The sequence below is a fragment of the Rhododendron vialii genome, chromosome 1a, assembly GCF_030253575.1.
Source record: "Rhododendron vialii isolate Sample 1 chromosome 1a, ASM3025357v1".
Lineage (NCBI taxonomy): Eukaryota > Viridiplantae > Streptophyta > Magnoliopsida > Ericales > Ericaceae > Rhododendron > Rhododendron vialii.
The window spans coordinates 2,549,592-2,565,157 of NC_080557.1; the positions used below are offsets into that span (position 1 = coordinate 2,549,592).

General features: G+C 38.7%; 1 protein-coding gene across 3 annotated transcripts; it reads right to left on the bottom strand.

The window, feature by feature from the left end:
• Positions 1-363: 363 nt before the first annotated feature.
• LOC131303048 (DNA-directed RNA polymerase 3, chloroplastic) lies at positions 364-14,350 on the bottom strand. 3 transcript variants are annotated; one of them, XR_009191911.1, is made up of 20 exons: positions 13,300-14,350; positions 12,255-12,458; positions 12,007-12,137; positions 11,561-11,630; positions 10,081-10,139; positions 9,647-9,764; positions 8,975-9,088; positions 8,336-8,467; positions 7,179-7,595; positions 6,071-6,121; positions 5,874-5,944; positions 5,314-5,398; positions 5,046-5,198; positions 3,442-3,516; positions 3,261-3,350; positions 2,591-2,638; positions 2,384-2,498; positions 1,630-1,733; positions 897-1,075; positions 364-849 (listed from the first exon to the last, which is right to left on the bottom strand). XR_009191911.1 is itself a non-coding variant. In XM_058329842.1 (19 exons), exons 1-19 carry the CDS (start codon positions 13,705-13,707, stop codon positions 965-967), a joined length of 2,556 nt encoding a protein of 851 aa, XP_058185825.1. In that variant the 5' UTR covers positions 13,708-14,350; the 3' UTR covers positions 364-964. The 3 variants fall into 3 exon arrangements, 2 of the variants coding, with proteins under 2 accessions (XP_058185825.1, XP_058185833.1); XM_058329842.1 differs by having other exon boundaries at positions 364-1,075; XM_058329850.1 differs by having other exon boundaries at positions 364-1,075; positions 12,255-12,463; positions 13,300-13,440.
• Positions 14,351-15,566: the final 1,216 nt, after the last annotated feature.

Here is a 15,566-nt window from a genome sequence, read left to right on the forward strand (position 1 = left end):
TGTTCAATTGCTCAAACACACGTGAGATCCATTTTCTTTCTTGTGTTCAATTTACATGATATGGATTTGTCTTTGCCGCTCAATTGTTGATTTGTGTTCGTTGTTGCTTTTGATACAGCTGTGTTTGTGCTAAGGCGATGAGAACTTTTTCGTAACAAAATGAGAGGAGAGAATGCGAGGCGGAAGACGTCCGATTGGTTCAAATTGAGGAGAACCTGACATATTCAAAGTTGAAAAGTTCAAAGTGAGGAGAACATGACATCTTCAAAATAGATATTCAACGTTAAAATTGGTAACATAAGGAGAAGTACTGTGGGATTTCATCTAACGGAAGCACAAGCATTGAAACACAGGAAGAGCTAGTAAACACATTTTCATCAATTGAAGTCTTTATTGTTCTCCTATAACCAGCAACATTTATGAAATACCGTTTGAAATTTCTCTAAGGCTCATAATATACACAATACAAAACATGGATACATCTACCCTGTTACAATCCCCTGTTCTATACCACATACTACAAAAATGAATCAACTGGTGAGCACAAAATTGTACACCAATTTTACCGCCATGATCAATCAGCTATTGTAATGAATCTGTGCCGTCAACCATTACCCTTTCGTTATTTTCCTGAAATCAGTGGAACTGAAGAGATACGAGGTTCCGACTACTGGAATCCCACTGCTCGAGTTCTGATCAATTTTTTCCCTATGACTAGGGTATTTTTCCAGTTTCATACCCTTAATCCATGAATGACAACAAATTTGCCAAGTCCCATCGCAATTGCAGACATCAAATTCCATGCCCACAACAAATTCATTGGAGTGAAACCAGAGATTTCAATTCCAACTTACATGCCGTCTAGTAAGATCAGCCCCCATTTCTGGGAATACCACTTCAGCCGAGTCTTTGACACTTTGACACTTCAGCCAAGTTACAAAGAATGCAGCACCTCTGTGGACAGTCAATTGAAGAAGTATGGAGAATCAATAACTTCTTGCAAGTCGAAGTCGCCTCTATCTGGGAGGGACGGAAATGTCAACTCCGGATATTCTTTCTGGAAGCTTGTGAGCAACTGCATGATGATAATAAGAAGTTGTTGAACACACACATATATGATCTATACCTCTCTCCGATTAAAATTAAGATAGGCCCAATTTAAGTATTGCCCCTTTTCTTCTTCTTCTTCTTCTTCTTCTTCTTGATACTATTAATACTTCGTTATCTTAATACTGCATTTGGGTCAAAATTTTGTAATTAATTTGATTTTTCTGACCATAGGAATCTTTAAAAATAACTAAACATAGATTAAATTTCATCTTCTCTAGACAAGCCCAAAAGTCCAACCTTTTGGCTTATTTTTGTCTTTCTTGAACGTTTTTCAAATTTGGTCCTTATTCTTTACTTTTTCAATTCTCTACTCAAGATGAATCAAATTGGGAAATATTATTGACCGAAAAGCTAAAAAAAGTTCACTAATGATGAAAATAAGACACTAAGAAAAAGTTAAGTCAAACATAAAAAGGTAACATAATTCACTCGTCAGTTGTTACAGGTTCTCAAGCAATTTTGACAAGTAAAGGTACTTACTTACCCTAATAGGGAGAAACTAAATCATAAGATACTCACATTCTCAAGAATCGGGATGCTATATAGCTCCACAAACTTTTGCCTGAGGATTCTATTCATCTTATCAACGTCGCATGCATGCGTCCAGAAAGAGTCGTGCACCCCTGTTGCAGATTTAGGGATGAGGATGTGAGAACTGAATTAAAAACAGAATTCTCACTCTATACAAATTCCCCTGCAGTACTTCCTAAGGAATCTATGAAGCAGGTCATAGTCTAAAACTGAGAAAATAATGGCCAAAGAAAAGACATGACCTGCAATTGACCAGCTATTAGGTGAAAGCCATAGGGTATGCATGAAGGGAAATGGTAATTTAGATGGGCACCATTTTGTGTGGAGGTATCGAGCAACACTTATATTTAATATCATACTCCAAGCAACGCAAATACAATACCATGGGAAATGTGGTATTATTGATCTCATCATTGATACTCGGAAGTCGGATCCTACTAAATCGATCATGCGGTGGTATTATAGATCATGCGGGATTATATATCCTCTTCAGTATTAGTCCAGTCAAACAAACTTCAATAAAACAAAAATCTTCTTCTAAGGTTGAAAACAATCTGCAAACTTCCTCTAAGATTGCAAGTGTCTTCTGAAGGAACTTCCAAAGAATATCCACCAAATTTAAAAGGAGCCTGCTGATTCCAAAATATTCTCTGATGTTTATTAGTTTGTATAATCCAAGGTTCTTTTGCTTGTAGAAGTTACTTTTGAATAGATTCACGTTCTAATTTAAGAGAGGACAAACCGGCGAAATGCAATCCAGCATCCCTGCATGCAACAGCTGTCATCATCATGTGTGAACCATCAAGCGAGTGCACAAAATTTGGAGGAAATGCAGTTTTCTGTTTTCTTATCTGAACCTGTATTCCAACGGCATAACATGAGTTAAAGCAAAGAAGATGCCTGAAAAGAAGGCCAGAAATTCTGGTAAAAGATAGTGATATGAACTTACAGAGGTACCGTCTCGCTTCAAACTCAAAGTCTGTAGTGTTGTTGTAACCTGGCTCCCCATGGTATGACATGATAAGAATTTCAAAAAACAGATGGAGATCAATATTGCCTAAAATAACCCAAACCAAGTTTTTACATCCTGTGAGGCATCAGGAAGGTAATGTATAGTTTCTTTGTTGGGATTAATGTACAGTTCACCAAAAAGTAGCCTCACGTTGTGTTATGGACTAAGCAGTTATCTCGAAATCTGCAGCTTGTTACTTGGGGGAACAGATTACTTCCCTAAAAACGAATTACAGAAATTATCTCTAAAACATGTTCAGGGAAAAAATCAGGTTTTTTTTTTGCTGTCATTCATGCTTATTGCTTGAAGACGATTATTTGGACGAAAGGCATAACTGGACTGAAGACATGTCATGCATTTTCTTCCAATATTTGATTACAGTAAAATAATCATGAGCACTTGTGACTTGAGGCAACACTTCTCCTAATAGTTTCAGTTACAGAAACTTTTCCCCATGCAAGGAACTTGAGCAAATGGAATCCATCAAAAGCAACACTTGAGATAAAACTGCCCATAATTTTGACACATGGATCATGTTCTTGTTTCTTTAACAACCAATGGCAATGCAGTAAAGTACAAATGCAGCAACTAAAGATCAAATACCCACAGAATGCTGTTTTGTTTTGAAGTAAGGTTGCACAACTGGAAGACCAAGAGGAGTTGTCCACCGCACAGGTTGGTTTTGTGAAGCAATAACCTGAAGATTTCATACTTTAAGATTCCATACAAAAAATAGGACTTCTTTTTTTATAAATAATACCAATCACATATTTGAAACACGAGTATACTTTTGCACAATCACCAAGCCAACTCATTATGCCTCGTGCAGCATCAAATATCTCCTCAAGGGCAGCCATCGTCACCTAGTTAAAGTTGTAGCACCGAAGAAAACAATAGTAGGGTAGCATTATTACTTGATCGACAAGAAGTTCATTTCTTGCTATTGCACATCATGGGCATACAACATAAGGTTCAAATTCAACAAATGAGGTAAGAACCAAAAAACACTGTTTTTCTAAATAAACAAATGCCAAGAAGCAATGAACCTAAAGTTACGGTGAAAATCTTAAACAAGTTCATAGCCCGCTTGATGGGTTAAAATTTTTCCCGCCAACAGATGATACAATTTTTGGGGACCACGCATTTCTGGGATTTAGTGCCCCATGGTTTATTCACAAAACCAGCATGGGGCTAATATTTTCTTTTCCATGTTATGGAAACATGATTTGCTTAATCCACATAAAAATCCAAGCGTCTCGAAGCTCGGCTTGAGAAGATCTCGTTCAAGCTCAAATCGGTCAATAAACATGAGCTCGAGCCAAACTTTTTAGCTCGTTCAAAAAACGAGCTGCCCGAGCTACTAATAGCTTGGCTCAGATGAGCTCGCGAGCCAAGCTATATATGTTAAATACAAATATATCATATGTTAAGCATATTTTTATATGCATAGCTGCTGCCATGTGTCACCTCTGGGTGCATACACAATCTTTTAGACCTTTGGGAAAAGGAAGTGGGAAGGCTATATAGCTAATTGGATGACTGATGAAGCTCTTCTTTTACGACGTGGGACAACAAACAAGTACTCCAAAGCAAATGAAAGGTTCCCAACAAAGCCTTCCACATTCTACGTCAGTCCCACATTGTTTACCTTCAACAAAGTTGTATACAAAGGCTCCTATATAATTAAAGCACCCAGCCCAAGTTCCTTCCTCTGGCCTCTCGCGAGAATTCCAAGTTTCAGTGAGCCAAGCTCGAGCTAAGACGACTGAACATGAGCCGAGCTCGAGCCTCATTTTAACAGCTCGTTTCGAGCTCGAGCCGATTTGATTTATGGCAAGCCGAGCCTGAGCAGTCTAAAGATCAACTCGCCTCAGCTCGTTTGCAGCCTAGCATACTGCATTAAATCTTAAACACTTATCAGGGCCTATGTGCACACTTCAAAGCAAGCTGAAAACTATTAAATCTTAAATCTTAAACACTTAAGGGCTTGCTAGGTTGAAGGTTTTTGGATTTGGATTTGTAATGATTAGGGTAGGGAGATAGGGTAATGATTGGAGAAAGATAGAGATAAAAATGAAAGTAGTGGTTGGAGATAGGGGTAATGAGTGGATGTTGGAGTAGGGTAATAATTTAGAGCCCAAATCCTCAATCCTCAACCGAACAAGCCCTAAGGTAAGCCACAACCACTCATTAGAACAATATGCCAACAACTATCGTGAAAATTCATTGCAACCTTGACTTTCTTTACGAATTTTCTCATGGAGAAAAAAAAAATCTCCCTAGTTGTCATTACATAAGCAGCAAGTTAACGACTTATTAAGAACACTGTAAGTGGTAGTAACTTTGTCCCAAGCAATTTAACATTATTTCCTAGTCGTTGGTAAAATCTTACTTTCGCAGCATAGCTAGCAGCCTTAAACAGCAGGCGATCGTCACTAATTTGACCTTTCTCCTGTAATCTTCTTTTGATCTGCTCTCGCGCTCCAACAAAAGTAACACCATATACTGAAGTCATCACTGTCTGTTTCACCAGTTTCCTGTCCACCTGAAAGCTAACAGTGTTAAAGGTCATCAGGTAGAACATTTACCTAATCAAAACTTGGGGTCTAAAGCTTAGAAGGGACAGTTGAAGGTTGATAGAAAGAAGTGAAAGAAAACACCTGTCCTACTAAGGCCTTGGCTAGTATAGCATTCGGATTAGTTGCAGGATCCTCATTGCTGTCCCTTTTCATGATATCATGAACCCTGCCACATGAAAGGTTTTATTCATAAGAGTCCTTTCATATACTGAAACAACAAACCCATGCAAAGAGAAGAGGCAGACGGCCATCCGAAACAAATGAAGGTAAGAGGAATGGTAAGAAAGGGTATACTGGTTAAACTAATTGTCCAAATATCATTCATAAAGATCGTTGTTTGGAGTAAGAAGGTTATAAGTATAAGGTTTCGCCTTTTCCTCCTGTCCACCCCCTCATTTTGCCTTCCCCTTCTATCAAATACTAGAAACCACTTCATCCATTGCCTTCCTGTTTTCCATTACATTCCCCATTCTGCCCTTCCAAATGATAAAAATCTCTCCCTTTTCTTTGGGCCTCCACTTTTCATTTTTAACAATGAAGTACCATAGAAATGCAGTATAAGCTACTATCGTGTTCATATGTCTGTTCCTGATAAAGACAAGAATACACGGATTACAACCTCAAAATAGATATTGTTCTACCTTGCAGCAATTTCAGAGTAAACATCATCAGGTTTTTCTCCAGCTACTAAGTTAACTGCAGCAGCTCCAACCTGCACGCATAGCCCCCCCATAAAAGGCAGAGGATGTGCATGTAACCCACAATCAATTAGCAGCGCAATTTTTTTTTTTGCTAATATACATAAATGATAAAAATTGAGCCCAAACAGCATACTTACAGAATCTCTTCCCAAGGCTGCATAATGCTGTAGGCCATTGCATGAACCATCCTAAAACAAAAAAAAAAAAGAGGCAAAGCAAAATCAGATAAAAAAGAAACCAAAAAAAGGTGAATGTCTGCTGTTAAAATCCTCTATCAATACGCAAAAAAGTGCATCTAGGTATAAAGTTATAAACAACTAGAGCTAATCAATGAAATATTCTAGTTCACATACTGCAACATGCTTGTTATGAGAGGAAAATTGCAAGGTAACTAGAATCCAACAAATCCATCTTCACAAATGCGGGTAGAAAAGCTCGATTCAAATATTTTCACATTTTACAAGGGTGTCGATAACACCCAAATTGCGGTTTATCCTTTATATCACATTGGTTGCGCTATTCAGATTCTCCAAATATACACTTCCATTGCGTTGCCAATTGAAGTCCTAGCATAGTCTCAATTAGTGGCTACTATGAATGGACACCCAGTTTACAAACATGACCTATTGAGATCAATTACCTCATTTCTCAATAACGGAAAAGACATCACTTCTTGGATAACTATCCAACTGAAATTGTTGACACATCTAGGTTGTGCTATTTTCCAATTCACGCTTCCCTTGCTTTGCCATTTGATGTCCTAGCATAGTCACAATCAATGGCTACTACAGAGTGGACACACAGTTTACGACCCAGATCAATTACCTCATTCTCAGAATTCCAATAACGGAACAGACATTGCTTCTTGCATTCCGATCCAAGTGGAATTTTTTACGCATCAAGATGCTCCTGACTTCTTTCTCAGTTCATAGCGTACCAATCTTTAAGGAGTAGACCTTACTAAGCCTGAACAAAATATTCATACAGGCCATAAACTTTTGTTTCCTTACATTTCAGTTGCGTCCAAATTTGTCTCTTACTTCCCTTGCGTTTCCACAATATTTCAATTCCTAAGCTTACAGAAAGACACTTAAAGGCATCAGTCTTCAGTAGTAAGAGATTTTATCTAACCAAGCAGGATCCATAATAGGCATCACTAAAAAATCAGTGGAGAAGTTCAAATTCAACTTGCTTTAGCTGATAGATGTTCTTTCATGATTACAAGGCATCCAATAAAACACATACCTGATGAATAGGCAGGTGGGAGATGACAGTATGTGGTGCGGAGCTTGTTAATGCTTCTGAGAGACTAATACAAGCTGCTAAACACTGAAAGGGATCCTCAGCAGTCAACCACCACTGACTTCCATTAAGTGGGTTGTCAGCAGAATCAAGTACATTTTCCAGATTGTTTTCCACAAATGCTAGGCGTCCCTCATATGAAAGCTTTTCAACACCATCTCCATAAAGGTTTGCTAAATGTATCTTCAGCCATCTTAACCCAGACTTTCCTAATGGTCGCCCTTCCGCAAACTCAAGAACTCCTCGACAGATATCCGAATTCAGATGGTTCAAATGTGAATGCATAGGGTAAGCACGCCCCCGGAAATCCAAACTGTGGGGATAGTAAAACCCATCCTCGTCCTTCATTTGGGCAGCAACCTGTTCAAAATAAGTCTCCTCATAATCCATTCCTATCCAATAAACCTTAAGCATGTGGTCTGCATACAGTTCTTTAAGTTTCTCATAAAGTTAATACTCCCTCCATCCCACTTTGTTATTCCCCATTGACTATCCCAGACATCTGAACAAATGCCTTCAAAAAATGTCTCTACTTTCCCATCTTCATTGTCTAGTTATCTATTTCAGATGATTTATCTAAGAAAAAGGCAAGAGTTCCATAGATAATATGGAAAAACCATTTTCATTGTCTAGTTATCCATTCAGATGATTTAGAAAAACTTGGTCTACAATAACCAATTGAGATCTTTTAAATGATAGAAACAAATTCAGATCTTTTTTCAAGGAAATACATAATTTGTTAAACCAATTAAACAGGATGGCTGCCAAAAATGGACAAAGTGGGACAGAGTGAGTATTCACATGATAAACCTGCATCATATATTTGTTAAGTAACCTTTAAAGCCTGAAGAACTGCCTAGATAGTCTTTCTAATGTTCATAACTTGAAACTCGCTAGTAGCTAGCAACTTGCTAATATCAAGTTGAATTGAAGTCACACCATAGGAACGATTTAAAAATATGAATACAATACCATGAGTTCCCTAGGTCAACGAGAGAACTCCCAAGCATCTCTTTTCCATAGCTGGTAAATTAATCCAAGCCAGTGCAACAGAAAAAGCAATAACCATTAATTTACCAAAAAAAGAGAGGAAATCTTACTGAAAGCTTGAGTTCTGTATCACATCTTTGAGAATGCAACTCTCGATTTACTTTTTTTGCCTTTCTCATAATCAATTTCCATTTTTTTATTTCAGTAACATCCTCTGACTCTGGCTTCTCAGGTATAGGAACCTACAAGAGAATGAAAAATGCAACAATGCCACAGTGATCAAACAAGAGATGACCAAAATTGAAACTATTTCCAAAATGAGTCCGTATTTTCTTTTCCTTTCGTCGAGATGAATCACGTTGTGATATGTTTTTCATGAAAAACAAAAAATCAAGTTCACTAAAGACCAAAAGAACTCATTATACGAAAGCTAGTCCAAACTTCGTTTTAGTCTACCACTAATGAAGTGTCAGCTTAACAAGCCAGAAGAATTTCACAAAGCACCAGAATGATTGGATGGTCCTTTTGCATATATACAAGAAAGTCAAAAAGCTGTTTCCACTCGAAAACCAGATCTACAGAAGTTATCAAGTTGCTCCCTTGTAAAACTTCTGTGCAAAAACACATGCTGATTGCTGCAAACTTCCTAAAAATGCTAGACCACTAGTGTCGAATATTAGGACTCATAAAAGCAAACGACAGGAACAGGAAGTTGCTTGCTTAAAGAGAAACTTCTAGGAAGCACTCACATCTTTGCGATCAACCAGGCCGCCAGTGTTGCCACCTCCAGCCCAAATGCTCTCCATCACGCTCAGAACTCTTTTGTTTATTCTCCACTTGGTATTTCCAAGGGTATCCAAGGCCTGAACTTGTGGAAATTTGAATAATAGTCTTAAGATATTGTAATATATAACTTCACACAAAGGAGAAACATGATTGATTTGGTCTCCTGCTAGCAGTTATGGGTGTGAACAAGATAGAGCAGCAGGGTGCAAAAGTACAACCATATCTTTTACTGAACAAAACTTTCTGTTTTTATGATGTAAGCAGGTCAACTGTTTTTATGGTCTCTCTCTCTCTCTCACACACACACACCAACAGAGGCAGGTAACCTAGCTGGCATCTTTGGTTTTGTGCCAAGCAATTTATTTGACTAATACAATATACCTCATATTTTCTGCATTTGTTTCGCTGCAGTGTTCTCAACAGCATCTTGTTGCAGCCTCATCCCGTGTGTGTGTGTCTGTTTGTGTGTGTGTGCGTGTGAGGGTGGGTGGGTGTGAGAGAGAGAGAGAGAGAGAGAGAGAGAGAGAGAGAGAGAGAGAGAGGCAACCTAGCTGGCATTTTTGGCTTTAACTTATTGCCACAAATGCAATATGAAAAAAGTGCAATTTATTTGATTTTTGACTTACAAATTTTACCTCATATATTTTCTGCATTTGTTTCGCTGCAGTGTTCTTAACAGCATCTTGTTGCGGCTTAGATCCATGAGTACGGATAAGATAAGAAGGTAAGAAGAAGTACCCGCCTCTGTCATACCTGTAAGAAGCCTTATAAGATAATGTACAAGCAAAATTCATAAGATTTTGTTTATTAGCATTTTGTGAGGTGGAGATAGGGGTGGAGTGTATCATTAGAGAATGAGTTGAACTTTTTGTCCACAACTAACAAAACCCCAAGCCGACCCCTTAAATGCCCTGTTCCGCTAAGGTTCTTATTTTTTAAGTACTTATTCCTTGCTTTACCAGACAGTTCATTCTTCTCACAATACATCACCTTTAATTCAAAAAATAAGTACTTATTTGTGTTAGTGGAGGCCTGATGAACTACATAAAATGTTGACTCAATAACATACCGTTTCCATTTCTTTGGAGGTACCAACATCGGCATGTAAGGAATGACTGTATGCTTAGGCTGCATACAGATTAACATATGCAAGATTAGACATATAGTTGGAAACAGGAGATCAAAGGGAAAAAACAAAAGAATACATATTGTGGGAAACAGGAAATCAAAAGGGAAAATAAAAGAACAAAAAATTGAAAACTCCGTTCACTTATTGCATATTTGCAATTTATAATAGACCCAAACTGTTGACCAGATTCCTTGCTCAACATGTACTTAAAATGCAGGAGATCCAATATCAGAACGAGAAGTGATTGCAAAGGGGATTCTTCCTGCCGCAAAATTTGTTCGCTTGATGAAAACTGTTTGGGCCCTATAACTTAATCTTTTGAGAAGATGTGGTGATCTAAGAGCTTCTCCAAATACATGGAAACAGGCTATGTTACATGGAATAGGGTACAAGTGTCCGGTGCGAGAATGTGACTACGTTAGATTCATCTAATTTTCAGCTCTCAGACGTGGGAATACAACAAAATTTTCAAATTCACTAGGATATTCCATTTATGTTCCTGGGTAAATTGTGTTTACGACTGCCTTAGGATATTCTATGCATTATATAGGAGTTCCACACCTAGTGGGTAAATTCGAATTAGAAAAACTTTACATGTCAAACACGGATCCCATGCCCTTATCCAACTGTAACTGTCGAACATGGGTATTTTATACACGAGGAAAGATCAACATCGGTAAAAGGCTTGCTAATGCTAAAATATAGCATGAAGCACAATTAAAAAAATCATGTGTTGTAATTTAGCATAGCTAAACTTTGTGCCAAATTGGAACAAAATTTGACTATAGCTATTTTTTGGCAAGCCTCTTTGCTTCTTCACCTCTCCAGATAGGCCCCACATAGAGCATTTTCATTCTGCCATTGTGTGAGCAAAAGAGGAGAAATAGTTTCTGCAACACCGAAGTAGCATTGCTAAAACATTGCAAATTCATATTACGGATCTTATATATAGCTTTAGCTAGCTATTTTAGGCAGGGAATATTGGAGATGCTCTAGCATAGTACCAGGATCTTGAGTTCAAATCTTGTCACCTTGTTATTACGTTATTATGAACTATGCTTTGTATGTGTTTCTGCACCTTTTTCAAGTCAGTGTGTTTGTCTCTCCATGTACGAGACAGGGTTGCAGCGGAGGAGTTTTAGTTATGTATGGCATTCTAGCAGTTTAAGCTTTTGTGATAACTAGTGATCTTACATGGAGAATGCATTTCCTTCTGGCACGTTTTTTACACCTAATCATAACAACCACAAAACTTCCAGCGCAAATGAATCTAAATAAAGTCAGATCAAGTATCTGGAGTGATTTAGAATTTCTGCATTCATTCTCATCCATTTAGCAAATATTTCTTTTGCTTGAGTGAAACGACCCATAAAGATTATGCAGACCAAATGCAGAAAAGAGAGGAGGGGTGTTAACTCACAGTTCCTTCGAGTCCTGCGAGGACTAGGGGATCACACTGTATAACTCCATACCTCTTCCCAATTTTCTTCCTACAAGTAAACAACATAAGTCCTCCAACTAAGTAAAAAAGAAGAGGTGTACTGATGATGATCACCATTGAAACCCAACCCCCCCCCCCCCCCAAACCCCCTTATTTTATGAACATAACCATGATGAATTCAACTCAAATTATTTCAATTAGGTAGCCACCTTTTAAATGCAGTACCCACACAAACAAACAAAATGCTGCAACTAAGAAGCAGGCAGTGGATGTCATTGCAAAACTCACCTGATTAGGTAATTTCACACCAAGAATTGGCCTAAGTTCTAACTATAAGGTATTGGCATCACTTACCATGACATGGAGGGATGGGGTCCGTTTCTTTGAAGAAAGATAAATCGGTGAAACAATAATTACATGCTTACCGAGGATAATGAGAACTTCTGTATGCATGGAAAAATGCAGGTCGAATATCAGGTGGACTGTCTTCTGACTGGTCAACTGTAGCCTGTACATAAGCTGTCTCCATCAATAACTGTATCAAACGACATCCCAGCTGCATAAGATTATCAAAAAGAAAAAAGATAATTAGCAACTTCAAAAAGAAATGACATATATTACATACTTGCGTCTATCATTTGATTGTAAAGGAAGAAATAGTTATTGCCACAACCTTAGCTTGCATGTCACGACCCCAAGGCTTAATTTCTTCATCTTTCACCAGCTTTTGAACCTCTGTTAGCTTTCTCCTTTTGATCAGACCTTTTATGCGTTTCCTTAGTAGCTCATCATCCTGACAAAAGCCTTCTTCAGTTGGACCTACAGCCTTCTGGCTCTGGGACATCTCGGTTTTCTCCAAGAAACTATGTATCGTAACCTGTACTAGGTATAGTAATAATGGAGAAAACAACAAAGTCATCTATAATACTGAAACCTTATATCATGAGTAAATAAAAAGTTGATTAGAAAAAATCCTTCACATATTTACCACTAAAAACAATAACTGCACGTGCCAAAAGAATAAGTTGCAGTGCTATTGAAGGGTTATAAACAAGGGAAGAGGAATATCGGCAAGTAGGGTCTAGTTCACCCCCTAGCAAAATATTGTTGCTGCCCCAGGTCCTCCACTGACTTTGACAATGATTTTACCAGGGGTGATTCGGATATCGGAGAATTTGTTTTCTGCCATAAAGTTGTGAAGAACCAGCTTAGCAACTACGCGGGAATAAGTGGAAAACCAATAACTTGCTTGTCCATATCTAAAAAGACCCCTTTCGTTCATTGCATTAAAAAACGAGTGCACATACATTGCTTTTAACACGATAAACAGTTGGGTTGTTTAGTGGATCAATTCGCATCCTATAAAAGATGCCAGGGTTGGTATTATATAAAAATAATTTCTCAATTACAAATACTACATACGAAGACTACTCAAGTATGTCTCCATGTAGGTTTTTGACCCTTTTGAACGTTAATCCTAACTCTACCCCTGCTAATACGGTTGACCCATTGACTCAAATTCCTCATGAACTTGACGACTGCCATCCATTTAACAAATACTTTCAACCAACCAAACACATTAAACAAACAAGTAATATCAAGGTATCCACAATTGATGACTGCATCTTCGACAGAGTAAAGAAGATAGCATTATCCTAACTATCATACAAGGATTCCAGTTTGCATGCACTAATGAAAAGACTACATTCAAGACTCACCTCCTGCTCAATCCCAGCGCCAACCTGAATGGCGGCGTGAGCAACTGGAACCGCGTGGCCCTGCTGTCCACTCAACAACGTAGCCATCATCTTGTGCATCACAATAACCGCCATCTTGTCAGCCGTTAACAAGCCCATAAACGGCGCCCACTTCGGCCCACGACTCTTTTGCAACTCGTGCGTCCTCTGTTCTTCCGCAATTGCTGCCCTTAAAGGCTCAAACCAACCCAAAAACAGCTTCTTCACGTAAGGCAAGTTGGGTGCCAACTGTTTCTCACACATGACTCTCTCCAACTCCTTGTACTCATGCACCATCTTTTCCCATGCCTCGGTCTCTGCCTTAATCTGTCTCCTCATCAGCACAGAATACTTCTTCCTACCAACTTCTACCTTTTCCAATTTCGGCATTCTTTCGGCCTTCTTGTCGAAAACCTTTGTAAGTAGAGACCTAATCCAAGGCGGGTCTTCAATAAATACTCTACTAACCGATTCTCCGGTTGAAATTCGATCAAACCCATTTGGAATTGTCTGCAAATCCTCCAACCCAATAGGAATTGGCTTCAAATTCACAAACCCATTTGGAGTTTGCTTCAAATTAGGAAACCCATTTGGGATTTGGTCGGAAGAATCGAAACCCTTAGGGTTTTCGACGAAACTCTCATCGGTGGAATCGGACACGGGGCGTAAGGGGGAGGGAACTGAAGCAGTCAGTGAAGGTAATTTGAGGTAACAAGGGAAGGAAGAAGAAGAGCTTAGAATTTTGTTGTTAGGGTTTGGGATGGACAGAGAGTTGTTGTTAGGGGTTATGAGGGGATTTTTTAGGTATTGGAGATTTTTGGCGGGTTTCTTCCATGGGGAGTGGAATTGAGCTCTTGGGCTCGGAGAGAAGGAAGCTATGGAAGCCAGGGTCGCTGGCGTCCGATATCTGTAGAGGAGAGAGAGTAGAGAGAGAGCAGAATTGAGCTGAAGAGGTTGAAGATGACGACTCTATAAAACCTCTGCTCTACCCTAGTACTTTGTCATCCCAGATTTTTTCAAGGTTTTGTATGTCTGCTAACTAGCCACAATTGCAGAATTACACCTTTAAAAGTATCCACTTTTCATCCAGTACCCTACGACTGCATATATATATATTGTTGATATAGAGGGCAAAATTAGGTGCAAATAAGCCGAACCGAGCTTTATTTTGAACTCGGCTCGTGTACTAAAAAAGTCAAAAATTTGAGTTCAAGTTCGGCCCGTTAATGAACGAGCCGAGTCAGATTAATTTATTAGTAGAGCTGAGCCGAGTTTTTTAGTGTTGAACTCGACTGGTTTATTAAACGAGCCTAAAACTCTAGCTCAATTTCAGCAACTACTAAACGAGCCGAGTCTTAACAAGCCGAGCCAAGTTAAGCTCGCAAACAACTCGGTTCGTTTGCAGCACTAAGGCAAAAATATATTAAACCAACACTACCAAGGGGTATTTAACCCCTACAATAGTTTTCTTGTTTTGAAAGAGAATAAATTTTTTATACTACTGGTGTAAACATTTGTTTCCTCCAAATTAATTGCATTGCGCCACGTCACCATAGTTAATTAATTTGGATCACTGTTTTGATACGTGTTGCAATGCAATTAGTTTGAAGGAAACAAATGTTTACACCGACGGTGTAAAAAATTTATTCTCAAATTGAAAAGCAACAACGTTAAGAATGATGGTAGAACCGGAAAAACCCAGGGCAGTGCAAGACCTGCTTTGACCAAGATATCGGTTTGTCCTGTTAGCTTTACGGCAGATATGGTTGAGTTCCGCCACTTTATAATAGTCTTCAGGGAGCAAAAGCTACACAGGTAGTACTCCATTTTTTAGTGAAAATTCTCTATTAAGCCGGCCACCCTTCACCCCATATTCTGGCTCCGCCAATGGGACTTTTAGTTTGCTTTTTTCTAAAGTCTTAGGTTTAAAACTTCTGAGGTGCTATGAACACTCATAGGACCAGTTTATACGGCGTTTTGCCTCGGCTTTAATCAGAATCCCCGCCAATAGACATTGGTATTGAGTCCCAAGAAATTAACCGATGTGCGTGTAAGCTAATCAGAACATCCCGAGTTACCCCAAAAAAAACAAAAGTATGCGTGTGAATTGCTGGATGATCAAATATTCAAGCCCTCTACTTGCAATTCTGTGGGATGTGCAATTATATGACTCTGCGCGCGTGCGCGCGTGCGCGCGTGCTCTTGTGTTAGGGTTTGAATTAATCTATAATTTGTTTTGCCAATTTCCA